Raw genomic sequence first — 21,084 nt, 5'->3', positions numbered from 1 at the left:
TTTTTGAGAGAGCACCTAAAACAGCACTTCTCTAAGAAGACCTGCTAGCAAATTAAGAGTATATTGGAAGCATAAAGTTTAAGCTTCGTAATCAATGTGTCTACTGCAATGTCCCACTTACAGGGAGTAGAAAAATTATTCTTTTTATATAATTTTCACTTATCTTTCATGTTGGGCAATGACTTCTGAGTTAATGAACTTCATGATGAACTTTCAGATTTTTACACAGTACAGTGTTTCCAAGTCAAGCAACACACTTGAATCTCAACAATATTTCAAATCAACTTCAGGTATGTGAAAAAAAAGTAACTTATACCTTTGCTGTGCCAGTCTGAGACCCATAGAAAATCTTTACCCCAGCAACATAGACCTCCTTAGCCTGCAGGGTGGCATATCCATTTACTAGTTTGTCTTCTATTCCTTCAGAAGAAGTGGGATTCCCATTGGATTTTTCATCCTATGAAACAAGCGCTGTGTCACATTCAATCCCTTTTCAAAGTGATGTTAACCCCATTTTCCCAAAAGCATTTAAAATTCAAATCCTGTGACCAGACTCTCAGCACTACACAAATGCAACCATCAAAGCATTTTAGTTTCTCTCACATGTAGAGAAACACACGAGTAACTATTTCTCTGAACTTGGCCACACTACAATACACTCATCTCACACACCGGGGAGATAACAGGATTCAGCTGAACCCGAGAACCTCCCAACTCCTACAGCAGAACTTCACTCACGTGCACGAGGAGGTTTTAAATTCCTGAATAGCCTAATCCTCCTCCCATCCTAAAACCAGTCCAACCTTGTCATTAACATCACTGGAAACATGAACATGAAAACACTAAGCACAAGCAGAGTGATTTACTTGAAGTGACAGAGCAACCAAGGCTGACATATTCTCTCACTAACAAAGTGAGAAGTGTTAGCTGAGATCTGCTCAAATATCAGAGCAACGAAGGCATTTAGTTACCCACAAACATAAGATAATCCACACTGAGGATTATAACCATCAGACAAACTAAACCACATTTGGGATTTGCAACAACCTAGGTGGGCCCACAGTGAAGTAGCACGTTTCACTGCACCAGTGGGTACCTTTACATGGCAACTACTCACTTCCACACACAGATTTTTGGGGTCTTCTCAGGCAAAAAGTACTTACACGTTCAGTTACCTTCTTTTTGGTTTTGGTGGTGGTGAACTGAATGACGATCCAAATGCTGATCCCAAAAGCAACTGCAGAATAGATGTAAAATCTGTGCAGCCATAAGGACACCAGGCAAGCATAGAAGAAGTTCCACGTATCCATTGAGACATCTAAATCTAGAATAAATCACAGATTTAGCAAGAGCAGATTCCTACAGTATGAATTTAGAATGAACAGACAAAAAATAATCATACGGCACCCACAGTCTCATGCCATTAGCTATTCCTCAGACTCTGCAGAAAACAGCTTTTGGGTAAAGACAAGACACTGCAATTGAATCAAGAAGCCTTCACCTCCTCAGAGGCATGTCAGCCAAGTTTCATCTCTGTATCCAAGCTAACATTTTAGACTGTCATACGGAAACTCTGGGTTTTTCTTAGATAGGGCAGATTCTGTTATAAGGAAAGGCAGAAAATACTGGTGCTGTGCAAGTGTCTGAAAGTAAACAGCGCTTGCAAAACATCCACTGTATTGTACTGGCCTTTAGTTTTGCACCAACCCGACACATGCAGACCTCTGGAGCTAGAAAGCTCCATTTCAAGGGGTAAATCATCTCCACAGAGCTTGCTGCTGAACACAACTCTTGCTTGTACGCATTAGACAGCACACTGATTACAACAGCTTTGACCCAGAGTTTCAAGGCTGGGCTGAAACCTGGACTCAATTGAAAGTACTTTTTCAGAATTCTAGCATGTGAGTAAGGTTTGATTCAGAATAACCAAGATTTTTCAAGTTGGTTCAGAACATTCAGGGTACGTAACGTTGTAGCCATGAGCGCACTTGCATGGTGCCTGTGATTACCTATTTCACACAAAACATTCATGAGCTTAAATAAGGCTTGTTTGTGACACTTATTGACTGAGAAATGCAAACATCCTCCTCTTGTTATCTGCAGTCCTCTTGGATCTTGTTTTTGCAGACATCAGACAAGACCACAGAAACCGAGTATTTCCAAGAGGCTGGTAACTTTGTTATCTTACTTTTCCCCTGGGCTGTTACTTGCAGTACCAGATCAAAAGCTTGAGGGGATGCCCGTCACCCCTCCACCCGCAACACCGAACTTCCCAGAGGAGAAGACGCGAGAACGCTTGCCGTTGTGTCGGCAGCACCAGTGCTGCCAGCCCACACAAGCAGCAAACCCCTCCAGGGGGGCTCCAGAAACCTGCAGCAGCCTGGGCACCCCGCTCCACCTCACCCCCTGCGATTACCCCACGGCACCCACCCCCCGTGCTGCCCTCAGCCCTCTGCCTACCCCAGTACCTGCCCTCTGCACCCCCCAAGCCCACCTCATTTAATTCCTCCTCTGTACTCACACCCACCCCTGTAACTACCCCTCTGTACAAGCCCCTCACACAGACCTCCCATTCCCCCGTCCCCCCAGTAACCACCTCACAGTTATTACTCACACACCCCCCTCACGGCTGTTACCCCCCGAGCTGTTACCCCCCCCACACACACCCCCTCACAGTTGTTACCCACACACACACACACACCCCCCTCACAGTTGTTACCCCCCACACACACACACACCCCTCACAGTTGTTACCCCCCACACACACCCCCCACAGTTGTTACCCCCCCACACACACACCCCCTCACAGTTGTTACCCCCCCACACACACACACCCCCTCACAGTTGTTACCCCCCACACACACACACCCTCACAGTTGTTACCCCCCACACACACACACACCCCCTCACAGTTGTTACCCCCACACACACACACCCCCCACAGTTGTTACCCCCACACACACACACCCCCTCACAGTTGTTACCCCCCACACACACACCCCCTCACAGTTGTTACCCCCACACACACACACACCCCCTCACAGTTGTTACCCCCCCACACACACACACCCCCTCACACACACACCCCCCACACACACACACACCCCTCACACACACACACCCCCTCACACACACACACCCCCACAGTTGTTACCCCCACACACACACACACACACCCCTCACAGTTGTTACCCCCCCACACACACACCCCCTCACACACACACCCCCACAGTTGTTACCCCCCACACACACACACACACCCTCACACACACACACACCCCTCACAGTTGTTACCCACACACACAGGCCCCTCACGACCATTACTCCCCCCATACACCCCTCCCTCACGGTATTACCCCACACACATACACCCTGCCCTCACGGTTATTACCCGCCCGCCCCCTCACAGCTATCACTCCCCCATACACCCCTCCCTCACGGTTATTACCCCACACACACACACACATACATACATACAGCCTTCCCTCAGGGTTATTACCCCACACACACACACACATATACATACATACATACATACATACATACATACACACACCCTTCCCTCAGGGTTATTACCTCGGCCCCCCGCTACACCACGCTCCCGGTCCCGCGGCCCTGACCGGCGGAGCCGCCTCGCCTCAGGCCATGTGCCGCCTCCCTCCCCTTCCGGCCGCCCCACGCCACCTCCTCCCCGTTTCCCTCCGGACGGCTTTTGCCGGCGCGACGGGGGGGGCGGGGAAGGCGTAGCGATGGCCAATGGGGAGGCAGGGCGGGGCGGCCCCGCCCCTCGCCCCGCGCGCGCCCGGCGGTGGCGCAGGAGCGGCCGCCGCCATGTCCATCTTCACCCCCACCAACCAGATCCGCCTCACCAACGTGGCCGTGGTGCGGGCGCGGCGCGGCGGGAAGCGCTTCGAGATCGCCTGCTACCGCAACAAGGTCATGGGATGGCGCAGCGGAGCGTGAGTGGCGGGCCGGGGCCTGCCCGAGGGCGGCCGGCTGCGGCGGAGGGGGGAGGCCCGGCTGGGGCCGGGGCGAGAGGCCCGCGGCGAGAGGCCCGCGGCGAGAGGCCCGCGTGGGGCCAGGCTGTGGAGCCGCGGAGCTCGCGTGGGGCCTGGCTGTGGAGCCTGGGGGGGACGGTGGGGCCCGTGTGGAGCCGGGGGGGGAGGGGGAGCGCCAGCGCCCCGCGGCGCTGTGCCGTGCCGCTGCCCCTCCCCGACGGGGACGCTACCGCAGCGGGAGTTCCCGGGCACCGCGGGCTCGGGCCTTGGCAGCAGGGCCCGTTCCTCCCTGCTGAAATCTCCTGCGCTCTTACGCTGCTGGCTTGACGGGTTTTCTAACCCTGTCCTAACGTCCAGGGAGAAAGATCTCGACGAGGTCCTGCAGACGCACACGGTGTTTGTCAACGTTTCCAAAGGCCAGGTGGCGAAGAAGGAAGATCTCGTTAAAGCATTTGGGACGGATGACCAAACAGAAATCTGTAAGACGGTAGGTTTCGATCACTTTGCTTTGTAAAAGCTTGGGGAAGGCTTTCCAAATGTTTTACATAAGGGTCATACGGATATGGTAGGTGGGTTTGTTACTGGAAGGTTTTCACAGAATGCAGCGTTGCTGTAGGCGAAAGGGTTGTTTGTTAAGACGTGGGTAGAAAGGAGTGGTGACTCAGTTGTCTAGTCTTAAATTTTATATATGCATCTGGTTGAAAAGAGTTGTGAGTGTTCTGTATAGCGTACAGCTTCTATGCACTGATGTCTACGGGCACAGAAAAAAGGTTAACCAGCACTGAAGAGTTTCTCATCTAAGATATATTATTAAGGATGCAGGGAAAGGAAGGGGACAGTTGCTTACTTTGGACAGTTCAACTAAGTGTTAAGAACAGATCTAATTTCTTAGTCCTTCTCGGTAGGATATGAACTGTGGACTGATGGTATGATGGCTAGTGGCAAAAAATACTTGTGGGTGATGAGAATTCAAGTAAATCTACGCTTCTCTTTTTGTAGTTTTGTGTTTCGGTGGTGATTTTTTTCTCTGAAGTCTTTCCAGTGTTGTCTGTCATAATGATTAACTTTATTAATACGGTTCACAGCTATCCAAACCATTCAAGCAATTGTTAAATTTAACGCAGTTACTTGGGTTTTCACTCTTTAGTCAAGTCTGTGATATTTATTAACTGGGGTTTTTTTATTATTTACTGTCCAGATTTTATCAAAAGGGGAGCTGCAGGTATCGGACAAAGAACGACACACACAGCTGGAGCAGATGTTTAGAGACATCGCAACTATCGTGGCTGACAAATGTGTGAATCCTGAAACAAAGAGGCCATACACAGTAATCCTTATAGAAAGAGCCATGAAGGACATTCACTACTCCGTCAAACCACACAAGAGCACGAAGCAGCAGGTTAGTTTTCTTGCAAAATCAGCTTCTGCTCAGAAGTGTAATTTCTGTCTTCAAGTGTAATTTCTCTGTTAGCAGTCACAGAGGCATCAAAAAAGCCCTGTGGTCTAAAGCCCGCAGAATGATTACTCAGCCGCCTGGCAGTTGAATACAAGTTGATACAAGCAGCCTCTGAAACTCATGCAGTTTGTTTCCTAACAATTCAGGGAAGGGAGAAAGAAAGAAACTAATTAAAGCAGCAACAGGGATATGCCTGGAACAGAAGTAAAAGTTTTGTCGTTTATTTTAATTGAGGTAGTAAATCAGGCTTTGCATCTGAGCCACGTGGGTATCTGTTGTTCTGCAGTATAACTGCTATTTAACATTGTTTCAGACAGGGTTTTTTTAGTATTTGAAGTGATCACAAACAGCAAGAACTCTGCCTTTTCTTGTTAATTTATCAAAATAGCATAATAGCAAACTCCCTGCAGCAGAGTGGCAGTGATCAGTACTGAGAAATGTGTCTGAAGCCAATGCAAAGAATTTGAGATTTTGATCTGTGCAGTGTTTTAAGCAGGTGTGTAAGTGCTCTTTCTTCTTAATGTCTTTACAGGCACTGGAAGTGATCAGACAGTTAAAGGAGACCATGCAAATTGAACGTGCTCACATGAGGCTGCGATTTATTCTTCCAGCAAAGGAGGGGAAGAAACTCAAAGAGAAGCTCAAGCCACTGATTAAAGTTATTGAGAATGAAGATTTCCATGAACAGCTGGAAATTGTAAGCAATAAAGCAGTCCTTGGGTTTCGTATTTGATTTGACTACACCTGTATGTTTTACTAGAAGATGAATTAATGTATGGAAGTTGTTTAGATAAACTGCAAGTTTACCAGAGATTCTAAATTTGAGGTGTAGTTTGTAGTTTTTAATTTCACACAGTCCTAGTGAGGTAAGCTTGAAAGTAGCCTCTGTTATACAGAGATTGCTGCTTCAAGCTGAGGAGCAGCACAGTGTAATTTCTCTTAGCAGTGATTATCCTACAACACTGATAAGTTTCTCTGCTTATATGGACTGTTACTCTTATTTATTTGGTGGGTCGGGCCTGTATTTTGACAGTGGTTTATTAGTTTTTTTAAAAAATAGTCTGTGGTAAAGCAAAATCTAGTGTTAGTAAAAATGTTTCTGAGAACAGATTAGCAGATTAGAATCTAGCAATCCCAACTGTGAAAAGAGATGTCCAGCATGGGTAAATGGAACTGCAGAACTTCTGTGGAAAGATTACTTGATAGAAATTGCTTATCAACTCTGCAAAGTCCTTCTTAGTAACTAAACAATATTTTTTTTAATGAAAATGCATGTTAGACCTTGAAAAGGGGCTGATGAAAATCAAGTATTACTGCTTGACTGATGAAATGTGAAATATTTCAGGTGTGCCTTATTGACCCAGGCTGCTTCAGAGAGATTGATGAGCTGATCCGGAGTGAGACAAAAGGGAAAGGAACACTGGAAGTGCTCAGCCTGAAAGATGTGGAGGAAGGAGATGAAAAGCTTGAATAACGAAAACCGTCCTGGAGCAGTTCTACTTTAACAACATCCTACAAAATGAGTGGCATTAGCCACTCTCTTCTGTTAGGCCTTCATGGTTTTTCCAATCTCTTGCTGCCACATATTTTCTGACACTAATCCTTTGGGATTTTTCCATGCAGTGTGGTTTGTTTTGTTTGGGTTTTTTTTTACCATTTTACACTTGCTTGGTTTACAAATGGGTTTGCCTGTAGGAACATTTTGTGTCAGAGTTGCACTAATGAGGATGGAGTTAAGACTTGATACGGAAGTTACTCTAGCTTTGGTTTACTTTCAGAGTTGCTATTGAAGAGTGTTTGACTGATATGATGCCAATCATTTTCACTTTAAGTTGTCAGTGTTGAGTGGAAGATTGCACAGGTCACTGAGGGGTGGGTTTTGCATTTGAGGAGAGGAACCCTAAGAAAAGGGAGCTGCATTTTCACTTCTAAACAGGTGCAAAGTGTGGATTGTGTCTAAACCGATCTCTTGGCAGCATGAAAACTGACTTAGACTTCCATAATTGGCTGCTTGATAATTAGAGTACTTTAAAGGACCATTCTTAAAGATTTCCTTCACTGGATATAACAGCACTTGCTGACTTAGAAAAAATGTTCTTCAAATAACTTATTCGTAAAATATATTTAGCTACATTAATAAAAATGAATTATCGTATATTTATATATTATAGATACAGAAAGAACTAAGATTATTATTTTTGTTAATAGTATAGGAAGTAGCTCTGGCCATGGTGATGCTTTTCGTAGGCTGAAGGCATAGCCTGCATTTGTGAGGCTGTTCTCGTTCATGTGATAAAATGAATCTCGGACAGGCGGTGGTGGCCTCTGGCTGTTGAGCTAGACAGGCTTTTGTTGGGCCGTAATTCCCTGGCAGTAACTGTTTGTATGTGCCCCTTTTCTTTTTAGTGCGATAGAGAACAGTTCTGGCAGCTGTCCTTTATCCTCTGTCTTTTTATGCTGCTTTCTAATACGTGCCCAGAATTTCCAGCCAGCTCCTGAGGCACAGTATATAGTTCTTGGTAATTCTGTTAAATCTTGTTTCAGCTGTGTTAAACAAATGCTTTTAAGTTGAACTTGTGTATTTCAAAGAAGAGGGGAAGAGAGGACAACAACTGGAGGAGATACTAAAAATACAAACCACCAGGCAAAGCGTGTATCCTTGGGTGACTAAAAGCTAAACCAGCAGGAATTTAAGGAGCCCTTAGTATTACGTACCTGTTCCTGTGCTGATAGCACGCAGCAAGTCAGGAGCTGCAGGCTAGCCGACAACTAGATCTCTCTCCCAGATGAGCGTGTGTTGCTGTCATTGTTTGCTGTTTACTTTTAGAGCGCGTGACTCTGCCTGTTATATGACAATTAAACAGAGCGCTGGTTTGTATGCTTGGCGTGACCTTTTCCTTTGTACCGTTAGCACGTTGTGAATTTCTAGAATTTATGCAGGGAGAGTTGAAGTCAACTGGAGGGGGAGAGGTTTGACATGTCAGGTGCAGAGGGCCTGCAGGACTAGATCCTTAGTCAAAAGCTTCCTCTTTGAGGCTGATTTCTGCAGCGGTCCATTGACGTGAGGTTGTGCAAGGTTGGGTTAAATTTCTTTAGGAGTATTTTGGAAGGACTTGCTGTTATAAAGTCTGAGTTTTGCCGAGGGCCAGTGAAACAGAGATTCTTGAATCATTTTATCCATTTTGAAATGCTTTTTCTTGTCCCCAAGGTAATCTTCCATGGTGTTTAAATGCTGCCTAGGAAAGTTTAGTGGCATAAGTACTACATTTGCCATGTGGACACAGACTAAATAGAGATTTCTACATGCAGGGACAGATTGGCAAGATGCCTCGTGTGTGCGAGCCCTTAACTGCTTGTCTTTCAGATGGCCATCTCTTCATGCACACTTTGTGATGCACTGAAGATGATAATGTTTATAGTTCGCTTGTCACTGGTGATTAGCACTAACATGCAATTCATAAATCTGCAAATGAGACACTGAGTAAGAGCCTCAGATGACATTGTGTCGGTAATACTTGATTTCACAATCCTGTAATTTCTGTTTTCTATGCTTAACACCTCAAGCACAACAGGATGGCTGCAGGTTAAAGATCTTGAGTTACAGAAACTTAATCTAAGCTGATTTATGAGCTTGGTGCTAGGAAGGCAATTTCCTTATAAAGTCTTTTTCTATGAATCAAACATTAATGATTTTCTCTGGTAGAGGGAGTTTGATTTTATTTATCAACAAATAAATGTACATGCTTGCATTTCTTGTCATATTTGTAGTTCAGCAAGAATGTATGGTAAGCATCAAAATAAATATCAGTATTGGTAGCTGGTTTGTTCTTGCCCATTTCAATAGAGTGTAACTCCCTGCACAACCGTTTCCTGGCCAATTAACTGCAATTTCCGAAGGTACATATCTAGGTGGTAATAGACTCCTCTTGGCATTTGAGATAAGCTGGCAGCTTCAAGGTGAGCGCTGGTAGCGTGTTTGGGTATACATGTACATGTATGTTCCCTGAAGTTGTCCTCGCCCTGTTTCTGGTGGGGCTTGGAGGGCTCCAGCGGCCGGGCAGGTTGCAACTGCCGTAGCCACGGTGATGGGAAACAGACCTGGGATCCCCGCTGCCCGCCCTGCCTTCGGCTACCTCAGAGAGCTCAGTAATTGCTTGTTAATTAATCTCTTGCCTGCAGAAGCGGAGAGGAAGGGGCTGTGGGCGGCGATGGCCGAGCAGGAGGTGTGCGGCGCGCGGCAGTTGGAGGTGCCACGGCAACGGTTCCGCAGGCACAGGGAGCTCAGGGAGCTCGGCCCCATCCGTGGTCACAGCCCGGCGACGGCTCCACCGGACAGCGGAGCCGCCATGGCTGCTGGAGCCGCGATGGCTGCTGCCCGCACAGCGGGGCCGGAGGGCCGAGGCAGGACTGCCAGCGCCGCGCAGGGCCGGAGGGCAAGCCTCAGCCAGCGCGTCCAGGAGCTGCGCACCATCATCGCCTTGCAAGGTGCTGCCCCTTGGGCTTCGCGGGGACGGCCCGGGGCGGGCGGGGGGCTCTTGGTCCCCCTATCGCCCTGCATGGTACCAGCAGCACCTTAATGTCCTCCAGAGCAAGGGAGGAAGTTTTTCACACAGTCGTGTGAGGAAAAGCTCAGTCAGAACAGAGAGCTGCTCCCCCGCCTGCGTGAGGCGGTGCAGGAGGACATCTGTGCCCTGGGCATTGTCCAGAAGGTACCGGCAATTCCCATCTGCTGTACCCTTGCCTGGTGCTGGCCCTGCAGAGCCAGCTCCTCCACCGGTCCTCTCCAGGAGCAGGCAGTGCAGGGCAGCAGTAGGATGTGACCGTCCCTAGGCTGGCGGTGATGTTCTCTCTGCCCCTCTCCCGCCCGCAGTGTAACAAGCTCACCACCTCCGAGGCTTGTGGAGCACAGAAGCACTTGGGCATCGCTTTGGCCAGGAAGACGGTGGAGGTAACGGCAGGGTCCAGCGGGCACGGGCCGCTCGCAGCGGGCTGGGGCTCTGGGGACGCTCTGAAGAACAGGGTGCACAGTGGAGGGACCTGGTGCTGGCACAAGGACAGCCCCACAGGGCTGGTGCAGCAAGACATGGGCTGTCCACCGGTGGTCCCATGAGTCCCTTTCCACCGTAGGGCCCATCCATGCAGGTCCTCCTTTAGCTCCCTGAGCAGATCCTTTGCGCAGCAGAGCTCCTGGACATCCCACCTGGCATGTCCCCAGGTCCCTGCAGGGTCCAGCTGCATCCCTGGGAGAGAGATGCTATCTCTGCCCTTCACTGCCTGTCCCAAGGTTATGACCTGGTTATAAGCCCGTGGAGACAGAGACACTGGCCCAGCAGAGCTGCCTTTGCCCGGGGCCTCTTGCAGGGACAAAGCGGTGCCGCCACTCTCTGCCAGCATCAGCATTTGGGGCACAGATTGATTTTATTGACACCCAGCCCCGGGTCTGCGTTACACAGAGTCCCTAGGCCCGACCTGCTGCTGCCGTCAGCAGACGTTGATGCCCACCTCTGCCTTACCCCAACCAGCCCCGCCAGAGCAAAGCTCTCCCAGACCCTGTCCTGCCAAGGGAGTAACAATATCCTGGAGCAATGTCTCAGCATCCCCGGCTCTGCTTTGGGGGGAGTTTTCCAGGCAGGACCCCCTTCTCCCACGGCTGCCCAGCAAGCGCTGCCTCCAGCCTGGCGAACTCTCACGCGCCCATCCAGGTGGCCCAGGAGAAGCTCCGGGCCGAAATCTTTGACCGGGTGAACACATGCAACATGCTGCTGTACCAGATGAGGCAGCGGAGCCAAGCCCAGCACGAGATGCAGAGGCGGCTGCAGCAGCTGCAGGATGCCCAGATGGATGACAAGCAGCACCAGGCGCAGGTGCAGGTACCCGGGACCCTTTCCCACGGTGGCAGCACCCGCAGGGGGCTTTAATCCAACACCCATCTCCGTGTTCCCTGGGTGGGCGCTGGGCTCAGCATGCTGGGTCACCCCATGTCCCCCCCTCCCGTCTCTGCCCCAGGTGATTCGCCAGCTGGAGAACAACATTGAGAAGATGCTCACGAAAATCCACGCTGGACAGAAGGTGACCGCCCTGTACCTGGCGGTGCGGGATGTCCTGAGGAAGGTGAGCTGCTCCTCACCGTGCCATCGTCCCACGCGATCCCCCTGCCAAGGCAATGAGGTGCCCCAGGGGCTGCGCTGGTGGGACGCCCTCCCAGCTTGGCAAGGTCCTCCTGCTCCCCTCCATCCCCTGTCGCAGCGCGCCGGGGACCCCTGGGGCTCGGTGGGATGATGTGCTGTGGCTCCCCGTGTCCCAGGAGCTGGCCCACTTGCCTCTGCACCTGGACCTCCTGTGCGGGACGGCTGAGCTGTACCACAGGGAGCTGGAAGACATGGAGCTCATGGCCTTGGATGCCCTCAAAGCTGCTGATGTAACCAAGGTGAGATGGTCCGGCGCACCTTGGGGCCCTCTCCCACCCTCCAGAGCCCACGGACGGCACCACACGCCCAGGCTGGTGAGTCTTCCTGCAATAAGGAGCAGAAGAGACTGAGCTGGGCTTGCCTACAGAACCCAGGTGCCTCCGTAGCTCCTCCCGCATCTTGCCCGTAGCACCAGCCATGGTGAAGGCAGCATGCTCCATCCTCCAGCCCTACTTGCCCAGTTTCCTTCCCGGCCTGTTTACAGGGGGGAGGTTCATTTTTGACGCTGGCCATCCCAGAAGCTCAGCTGGCTCACAAAGGTCCATTCCGGCTTCTCTGATATGCTCCAGGAGGACATGGCCGAGATGGAAACCCAGTTCCTTGCGGAGAGAGAGCTCAGGTACCGCTCCCTGGCTGCCCAGAAGGTGCACATCGACAGATTCTGGCTCAAGGAAGCAAGCGAAAGGCATCTGAGAGCGGTGAGCTGGGGGGACCCGGCACAGGCAGGGCTGCGGGCAGATGGCAGGCATCAGTGCCAAGCCCCGACGGGAGGGGGTGGCTGCAGGGCCAGCTCCCCCCAGGTGCCAGCAGCTCAGGGGGTGACGATGACCGTCCTTGCAGCAAGCCAGGTACGAGCTCATCGCCGACTTCCCAACTCTGCAGCCGCAGGACCCGCTGGTGGGTGAGTGCCTGGTGGGGTGCAGGGGGGTGGGACGTGGCACAGCTGCAGGCATCCTTCCCTGTTGCTTCCCTCCCACCCCAGACGCCAAACTGGAGGCTACCAAGTCCCAGATAGAGCACGAGGCCCTGGTGACCGAGAAGATGGAGAAGGCCAAGGCTGCAGTGCAGTGCTCCCGCCTCTGGGTAACGTAAAAACCCATCTCCGGTAAAACCCAGGGCTGCTTGAGCCCTGGGGAGCTGAGACCTCTCTGCTCGCCTTGTTTCATTGCGGGGTTATCTGCTCTCCTCTGCCCCTGGCGCCCCTCAAAGGGCCTCTTGTGTGGGCAGGGATGGAGCTGCTTTTCTCCATGACATGAGCTTGCAGCAGTCCATGGTGCAGAAACCTCCTTGAGGCCACGGCCCAGAGCCTGTACCCTGCAGGAGCGCCATGGGCTGAGTCCTTGTGCTCTCCCCTGGCCAGGACATCCCCGGCAGGCTCCTGGCACAGCAGAAGTCCTCGGTGGACCTGGAGCAGTATGTCAAGGAGTGCAAGGAGAAGAAGCAGGCGCTGAAGGAGATGCTGAAGGAGCTGGAGCTGAAGCAGGCTGAGCTGAAGTTTTGCCAGCTCCCCAACACAACCAGGTGCTGCTGGCCCCGGGACAGTCGTGCCAACCAGGCCACCACCCATGGTGGGGGACATGTGCATCACGGGTGTCCCAACAAGGCACCCCTTCCTCCGTCCCACTGCAGCCACCCACCCCTCCTGCACCGGGAGGTTTTCTGAGCAGGGTGCTCCCCCAGCTCTGGTCCTGGCAGAGCACCCGAAGCTCCCGCTGCGGCAGCAGGAGGAACCTTGCTCCTTGCCTGGTGTGGGAAGTGGTACCACCAGCACGGAGTTGGGTTGCAGGCAGCATCTCTGGTCTGCAGTTGTTGGGGGGGGCAACAGTTGTGGGGGGGCAACATGAGCAGCTTTTGCAACAGATTTGGGGTGTCTCTGCACCCCTATGCAGTTGTACGGATGTGAATGTGGTTGGCTCCAGGTTGCTGGAGGAGGACCTGAGGATGAACCTGCGGTGGGAAGAGGCACGGCTGGAGCAGATGCGAGCCCAGATGCTGAGGAACCAGGAGCTCCTGCTCGACTTTGAAAACGGCATTGACAACCTCTTCATCCGGCTGCATGGCATCACTGTGCCCGGCCAGGTACCCACGCAGCGCTGGGGTGAGCACGGCCCTGCCCAGTGCTTGGTGGTGCAACGGCACTGTGTGGTGACACTTGGTGCAGCCACCATCACCCCAAGTGGCTCATTTTCCTCACCAAGGTGGTGGTTCTCTCTCTGACTCCAGGATGATTCTGTCAAGGCCAGGAGGGTGGAGGAGAAGCTCCAGCACTGTGAGCAGAAGCTGCAGTACCTGGTGCAGCGGGTGGCCGACCTGCCACCCCACAGGCACAGCCCTGACGAGGACAACGAGGTGCACAGGGACTCTGTCCCTGCTGTGGTCTTCGGGGACCCAGACGGGGATCTCCCGGATGGCCCATCCCAAGCCATGCTCCCAGCTGGGAGGACGGAGGTGGCCCCAGGGAAGAGCCATGTAGCAGCTCAGCCCCAGGTGGCACTGGGCACTGCGGGGTGTCCCCCCCCAGGGGGACATCGAGGTGGGGCACCCCTTGGGTTGTAACACCCACCTCCCCTTCAGCAATTAACCTAGGGTGTCTTTCACAGACTTTTCTGAAAGTCAGAAATTTTCTGGAGAAAACAACTGCGAATGATCCACAGAACCTGAAGATTTCCTTGGAGGACCTAGGCAGTAGGGTCCAAGGTAGGAGAGCACAGCAGAGACACGTCCCACAGTGACTGTCCCAGCCCCTGCCCGCTGGGATTTCTGGGCGTCCTTGCCTGTTGCCCACAGTCCCAGCAGACCCCAACCCATGAGTTGCCTCCAGACCTTGGGGCTGACCTTGGCTGTCTGCAAGGCTTTGAGCATGGGTGGTGGTTTTAGGTGGGGATGTGGGAGAGCGAAGGCAGCCAGGGGGGTGGTAAACGTCAAACCACAGCAGGAACAAGGAGAGATGCTGTGGGGCAAGGAGGGAGACCCTTGTCTTCAAAATCACCTGGTTGTGAAGAATAATCAGTGCTTGGCTCTGCCTGTGGCCTCCTCCTATTGGATGCTCTTGGAGGAGACAACAAGCTTTTGGCAGCTTACCACCTTTTTTTAACAAAGTGGGAGCTGTACCCACCACCCCGTAGCTCCAGACCTTTATGGGAAGCCCCAGCAGTGTTGGAGATGGGCCACAGTGGTGGCATCACCAAGTCCTGCAGGTCACCCTGGGATGCTGGGGTGGAAGAGCCAGTCGGCAGTGCCTGTGCCCGAGGGCTCAGCACGAGGGCTCTCCAGGATGCCACCAGCCCTCCAAAACGTGCTGGCTCTCCCCGGGGACACGGGCACAGCGGAGGTGGCCCTGCAGACCCTCCCCAGCCCGCCCCACTCCACTCTCTTCTCCAGACCCCTTTGATTTTGCTGACAAAGACCATGGCCTTGTCCTCACCCGGGAAGACATCAAGAAGCAGGGGCTGCACCTGATCGAAAGCAAGAAGAAAAGTGGCAAGAAGAAGTAGCGGTTGCTCCATGAGAGCTTTGGATGCCCCGGACCACCTGCTGTACCCTTTTTTCCAGCAGGTTTAATAGAGATCTTTTTCGTTCCTCCCAAGCCTGTGGTAAAGCTGGAACGGGGGGGTCCTAGAACGGGTTCTGTCACCCAACCGCATGGGGGTCAAACCCTGAGGGGTGCTGAGCTGGGTTTGGAGGCAGCCCCATCCCCCTGCCCCTCGCCCAGCTGCTCGCCCTGCAGAGGTGGGGATGGGCTGGGGTGAGGACAGCTTTCCTAGCCCAAGCAGGCTGGCTTTCTCCCGCTTGGTCCTGTGGGGCCAACACCTTCCTGGGACCTCTGCCCCCCCAGGCAGCTCTGGGACCTGTCCTGGTGTCTGTCCGAGGCACCTATGAGACCTGTACGGGTATCGGACCTCAAGGTGGGTGCCTTTGTGTCCGTGCGTGGACACACGTGCGTAGGACAGACCCTGCCTTGGACAGGGAGAGCCAAATCTGAGATGCAGCCCCTAGGCGGGGGCCGTCTTCCCTGTCTGTGACCCTTCGTGCCTCTGCCCTCCCCTGGTCCCTGCACACACTCGTGCAACTCGTACTCGTAACCCTAAACTCGGAGCAAACGTCAGGCATTGCCTTGGGGCTGCAGGGAGGTGCCTGGAGGTAAGGTCTGACCCAGCGTGACCTAGGACAGCAGCAACCAAGGCTTTGGCTCCAGGGTGGGGTACCCAGCCCTGCTGATGGGTCACAGACACCCAACCGGGGCCGCGTTGTCTTCTCCACAAAGGCACTCGTGAAACAGCGCTGTAAATAGGTGGTGCTGTTTCCCCAAGTACACCCAACACTGAGGGCTTCTGCCAGGGACCTGTAGTCCCAGCTGGAGACCCAGGAGACTGGCACCTCATCTGCTTCCGCAGGGGCACATCAGCATCAGACCAAGCTTTCACTGTCATTCCTACTTGGTCCCTGTACTTCATGCTGACATCACTTGTGACATCATCATTAGGGGGAAGGAATGGCTGTTTCTGCCAAGCCTCGCAGCAGACTGGCAGGTCACACCAAATGTTCTTGGTGGGGTTCGTGTGACTGCAGGTATGGGGATTGTACTGCCAAAATACAGCACAACTCATGGTTTTTAAAGGAAGCTCCAGAAAGAGCGTGACGTGCCCGTGAACACCTCTAATGGAGCTTCCCAGAACCGGTAGCCATATAGGCAGGCTTTTCTGTAATTAAGACCACGCTATAATTACACCCATCCACCACCTGTCCCTGTCCCCTTCTCATGTGTGGGCTGGGGTCCAGGCCAGGGAGTCCTCTGCTGCGAGGAGCTGCCCAGTCGTGGCAGCAGAAATCTGAAAATACTCTGCAAACCAAGGGGCCAAGCAGACAGCAAGGGTGGATGGTGCTGGGCCACTCTCAAACTGTCCATGCTCAACACACCCAGGGTTTGAAGAAACTTAGCCAGGCCACGTTGGGTAGGCTATGCTCAAATAGGTGTCATTAAGAAGCAAAATACCCGCACAACACCAGCCCTCCTGCTGGCTTGGCATCTCTGCTTTTGGTGCAGAGGGCTACCACGCTGATGTTGAGATTGGTGCTCCCCAGGGTCGTGGTGCCCCCCTGGCACCTTGGGGCAACACAGTTGCAGGGATGGTGGTATTGACCAGAAATCATGGAAAATCTGCCCGTCCATGGGCTTTTGTACAAACCATCCATCCCTTCTCTCTCTCAAGGCTGTCTACGGCTGCTGCCAAAATGGTTTTAACTACAACGAGGCTGTAGGAGCCAGCATGAACTGTGGTGTTTGCCTTCCTTTACAAGGTCTGGTACAGCAGGACTACGGAGCATCAATTTTTATCTCAATTGGCTTAGAAGCAGCAGCTCCAGGGCACGTCTATTAGACATGTCACCACGCAGTCACCACAGTCACCACACCACTGAATAAATACAGATGGTTTTAATCCAGTTGATAAAGAGAGACTCTAGCTTTATACACCTAGCTACGTGGGGGGGTGGTTTCCTCTTACGATGTCCTCAGGACCTTCTGAAGGGCTTCCCTTCCTCTCTTGGTGAGGACCAAAGGTGCTGCAAGGGGAAGCAAAGGTTTTCATCTCTCCTCTTACCAAGAATGCCAGCTTGAGCAGAGATGAGCCCACAAATATCTGCCAAAGTCTCAGGTAGCCGAGAAACCCACCTCTCAGCAGTGACATCACTGAATCCAAGATCCAGCATCTGTTGGTCAACAATTGAGAATGTCCCAGCTCCCATTCTGATAGCCTGAAGGGCGAGGAGAAGAGAAGGAGCAAGTAATATGCGTTTTGTGGCTGGTAGAAATGAAGGATGACTTTTTAGAGCATGATGGTGGTACTTTGTCCCTTGTGCCCTCCCCTGATGTACAGAGGAGCAAGAAGAGACACTGGAAAGCTTTGGCAAGACCTCCATATGCTGAGGTGTTTCCTCTCCCTCCTCTTCAGCCTCTAAAAGGTATTTGGTGAAGAGCAGAGCGAACGCTCCTCACCTAGAGCGGGGGTTCCCATCATTTGGGATAAACCCTGAAAAATGTTTCAAGCTCTTGGTCTGGTCTTTCCACTCTGGCTGTGGGAACAGAGAAGCCACAAAACATGTTGAAGACTTCTCTCTGCTAGAGCTGGATGGAGAATCTGGTCTGTGGCCCATTCGCCAGCTGCAAGGTAATTCTGGGATGTTTTAGCTGCCTTTAAAAGAGAGAAAGAGCAACGGCACGCATAGAGGTTTCAGGTCTACTGAAATCATCAAGTTGTGAGCAGAGGATACAAAGGCTACCTGCTTCATCATGAGCATTCGCTGAATGCATTCGGACACAGCATCCCGAATCCTCGCCACATCTGCAAGGCGAGGGGAAGGCATGTCACCCCACCGCTCACAGCCACGCAGCGTGCTCCCGGCCAGGCAGACGGCGCCGGGTGCAATCAGACTGACGGCTGCTGCCTTACCCAGACCCAGGAGAGGCGGCGGTGGAAATGGATGTGACAAGTGGCGAAGAGGTACAAGAGAGAGTGGGAAGAAACCAGAGGCAGTGCCTCGGTTTCTGGATTAAAAAAACAACAACAACAAAACCATGGGTGCCCCAGGAAGGCAGCAGCAGGGTTAGGAGCAGCACCCAGGCATCCTCCTGCCAAAGTGACCCCTGAGCCATACGGGCCCTCCCTGCCTGGGGCAGCCTGCCTGCAATGGGCAGGGAGCTGCGTGGGGCATGGTAGGGCACTGCCCCCACCCCACAGAGACCGTGGGGCAGGAGAGCCACGCGGGGGGGTCCCCAGGCTGGGGCTCACCCCATGCGCACATCCCCAAATGCTGGAAGAAGAGGTGGGGCTGCACGGGGCTCTCCAATATGGGAAAATATAATGAATAATATAAGGAATAAATGAATAAATAGAGGGGAGGGAAGGAAGGGCTGATGCCAGTTGGGGTTTCATTAGGTGGCAGGCATGGGGTGGCACAGCCCAGGGAAGGAGGGGAGAGATTTCCTTTTCTGCCCTGAGAAACCCTTATTTCCTTCCACCGCAATTACTGCCAAAGGCTCGACGGGAGCTCCAGCACGGATGTCTGCAGCCAGTGCCGGCGCTGGGGAGAAACCTAAAATAGGACATCGGAGAATTTGCATCGGAGCGTTCACCGCACAGAAATATCTCTGCCCTGGGAAGGCTGGGTTTGAGTGGGTTTGGGGTTTTTTATTTTTAAAGATGTGATCAAAATCACATGGAATGTAGTGCAATGAAGGGTAGGCACAGGCTGGGACTGTCACCGAAGCCTCAGCACTGGTTTTTATCCTCTGGGGAGAAGGGGAACCAGGCTAAATCAGCCAGTTTGGGGCCAAAACAAGAGGCTCTGTTGGCTGTTCTGGGAAGGGAGATGCAGGCAGGACCACCAACGTGGGGGGTCTGTCTTGGAGTGCTGGGAGCTGCAAGGGTAGGATGCGGGAGGAGGCAAGTTCACGCATCCCAGCCTTTGGGGTGAGAGCTGCTTCCACCCAAGGAAGCACAAACATTTTCCATTTCCATGTTGATGTTAAGAGGGTGAATGTTTGTGATGGTGATTTTGGGCCCAATAAATAGCCTGTATTGGCATCACTAGCCACAGGTGGGTTTCAGCATCTTTGTAAAATGAAGGAGGGAGCATGGTGGGACTGAGGCAGTGCTGGGAAAGGAGGGAAGGACCCCATGGGGTTGGTTTCCTGCCCCAGCTCTGACCCACAGCAAGGAGAGAAGGTGCAGCAGGCAGTGGATGGGACTGGCAGCTCCCCACAAGGGAGCTTTTCTCCATAGCAGAGGTGTCCCAGCCCTCGGACCATTTTGGTGGCCTCCTCTGGACCCGCTCTACCAGGTCCATGTCTGTCTTGTGCTGGGGACCCCAAGAGCTGGACGCAGTGCTCCAGGGGGGTCTCAGGAGAGGGGAGCAGAGGGGGAGCATCCCCTCCCTCGACCTGCTGGCCATGCTGCTGGTGATGCAGCCCAGGAGATGCTTGGACTTATGGGCTGCAAGTTCACATTGCCGGCTCATGTCCTATTTGTCACCCACCACTATCCCCCAGTCCTTCTCTGCAGGGTGCTCTCCATCCATCCATCCATCCATCCATCCATCTCCCAGTCTGTGCTGGTACTGGGGATTGCCCTGACCCAGGTGCAGGACCTTGCCCTTGGCCTGGTTGATCTTCATGAGGTTCACATGGACCCACTCCTCCAGCCTGTCCAGGTCCCTCTGGGTGCCACTCCTTCCCTCCAGCGTTATCAACTGCACCACTCAGCTTGGTGGAAAACCAAAACCGGTGTGTCTTGGGTGATGCAGAGACCAGAGAAACGCAGAGCCTGGCCTTAGCTCTCTGCCAAAGACATCTGGGGAGCCCCTTTGAAATGCTTTGGCCACTTGAGCAGAGGAAAACAACACAACCATGCACTCGACAGGCTTTCGCCATCCACACGGGGATAAATGACGGTGCAGGGGCGGCGTGGCTCTCACTCAGGAGCTCCCTGGCTCTGATGCCAGTGTCTGTTTGGGAGAAATATTGATGGGAAGTATTTAGTGCTCTGTGATTCAGGTCATCTGAAAAACACAAGCAAGGAGGAGAGCGACTGCCAAAACCTCCACGCTGACCTGACCGGCTCAATCTTACCTTGGGAGGGAGGCAGCTGGCACTCGTCCCAGCAGGTGACCAAAAGCAGCTGAGGGAGCAGCCAAAAGCAGAGCCCCTTTCCAGGCTCCTTTTCCTGTGAGACTGTGGGGCAAGGTCCCATCCATGGGGGGACACGGTGGGCACAGCCTGCCCGAGCTCTCGCTGCCCTCGCAGGCGGCTCTGCCGCATGGGAAGCGGAGGAAGGGGCAGAGGGGTCTGGATGGCCCCGGAGGGGCTTGGAGCAGGCCAGAACGGGGGGCACAGAAACCCAGGGAGGGTCTTGGAAGCAGCAAGCAGAGGGGTCCAGAGAGGATCCAGGCATATATGGGGAGGGGGAAGGGGATCAGAGGGTGCAGGGGGTGTCACAGGGGGTGTGAGTGGGCACGGAGGGGACCAGAGCCGAGCTGAAGGTGATCGGTGGGGGTAGAGGTGCTTAGGCAGGGGGGGACCAAATGGGAGCAAAGCCCTGCGGAGGGGAACAGAGCTGGCTCGGGTACAGGCTAAAGAGGAATGGGGGGACCTGGGTGGGGCCAGGCAGGGATATGGGGTGGGGGTGGTGAGCGCCAGCGGAGGGGGGCACAGGAGCTGAGGATATTTAGGATCAGAGGACTGGAGGGAGGATGTGCAGGGGAAGAGGGACGGGGAGAACCTACAGTGCACAGAGGGGGGGCATAGGGGACCGGGGGTGCCCCCAGGGTGGGGGGAAGGCTGGTTTTCCAGCTGTGTGTCGTCATCCCCCATCCACAGGCTTCCTACCCGTGGGGTGGACAGCAGGGAGCACGGGGTGCTGCGCACAGCAAATGAGCTGGGGCTGTG

General features: G+C 53.2%; 3 protein-coding genes across 10 annotated transcripts in view; 2 read left to right on the top strand and 1 right to left on the bottom strand.

Moving 5' to 3' along the window:
• LOC140660841 (S-adenosyl-L-methionine-dependent tRNA 4-demethylwyosine synthase TYW1-like) overlaps positions 1-3,663 on the bottom strand; it is a 110,299-nt gene extending 106,636 nt beyond the window's left edge. For 6 of the 8 annotated variants that reach the window (XR_012045509.1, XM_072882130.1, XM_072882131.1 and 3 more), the window contains exons 1-3: positions 3,577-3,663; positions 1,164-1,324; positions 317-457 (exon numbers count right to left, since the gene is read on the bottom strand). Coding sequence is in view for 7 of the 8 variants with exons in the window: in XM_072882130.1 (XP_072738231.1) it covers positions 317-457; positions 1,164-1,310 (288 nt within the window). In the remaining variant the exon portion in view is untranslated. The remainder of the gene's footprint in view (positions 1-316; positions 458-1,163; positions 1,325-3,576) is intronic. The other 2 variants (XM_072882132.1, XM_072882129.1) reach the window with 1 other exon arrangement.
• Positions 3,664-3,784: 121 nt separating this feature from the next.
• SBDS (SBDS ribosome maturation factor) lies at positions 3,785-9,270 on the top strand. Its single transcript, XM_072882135.1, has 5 exons — positions 3,785-3,959; positions 4,356-4,485; positions 5,197-5,397; positions 5,987-6,151; positions 6,800-9,270. The coding sequence occupies exons 1-5, from the start codon at positions 3,832-3,834 to the stop codon at positions 6,926-6,928; spliced, it is 753 nt and encodes a 250-aa protein (XP_072738236.1). The 5' UTR covers positions 3,785-3,831; the 3' UTR covers positions 6,929-9,270.
• Positions 9,271-9,539: 269 nt separating this feature from the next.
• Positions 9,540-15,246, top strand: LOC140661028 (coiled-coil domain-containing protein 183-like). The gene is made up of 14 exons (XM_072882609.1): positions 9,540-9,939; positions 10,042-10,163; positions 10,325-10,402; positions 11,157-11,324; positions 11,461-11,565; positions 11,759-11,881; positions 12,212-12,340; positions 12,483-12,543; positions 12,625-12,725; positions 13,003-13,163; positions 13,532-13,721; positions 13,866-13,991; positions 14,243-14,339; positions 15,024-15,246. Exons 1-14 carry the CDS (start codon positions 9,540-9,542, stop codon positions 15,134-15,136), a joined length of 1,974 nt encoding a protein of 657 aa, XP_072738710.1. The 3' UTR covers positions 15,137-15,246.
• The last annotated feature ends 5,838 nt before the right edge of the window (positions 15,247-21,084 follow it).

The sequence above is a fragment of the Ciconia boyciana genome, chromosome 17 (genome assembly GCF_034638445.1).
Source record: "Ciconia boyciana chromosome 17, ASM3463844v1, whole genome shotgun sequence".
Classification (NCBI taxonomy): Eukaryota; Metazoa; Chordata; class Aves; order Ciconiiformes; family Ciconiidae; genus Ciconia; species Ciconia boyciana.
Note: the sequence above shows the minus strand (reverse complement) of the source record. Positions and strands in the feature narration are given on the sequence as shown.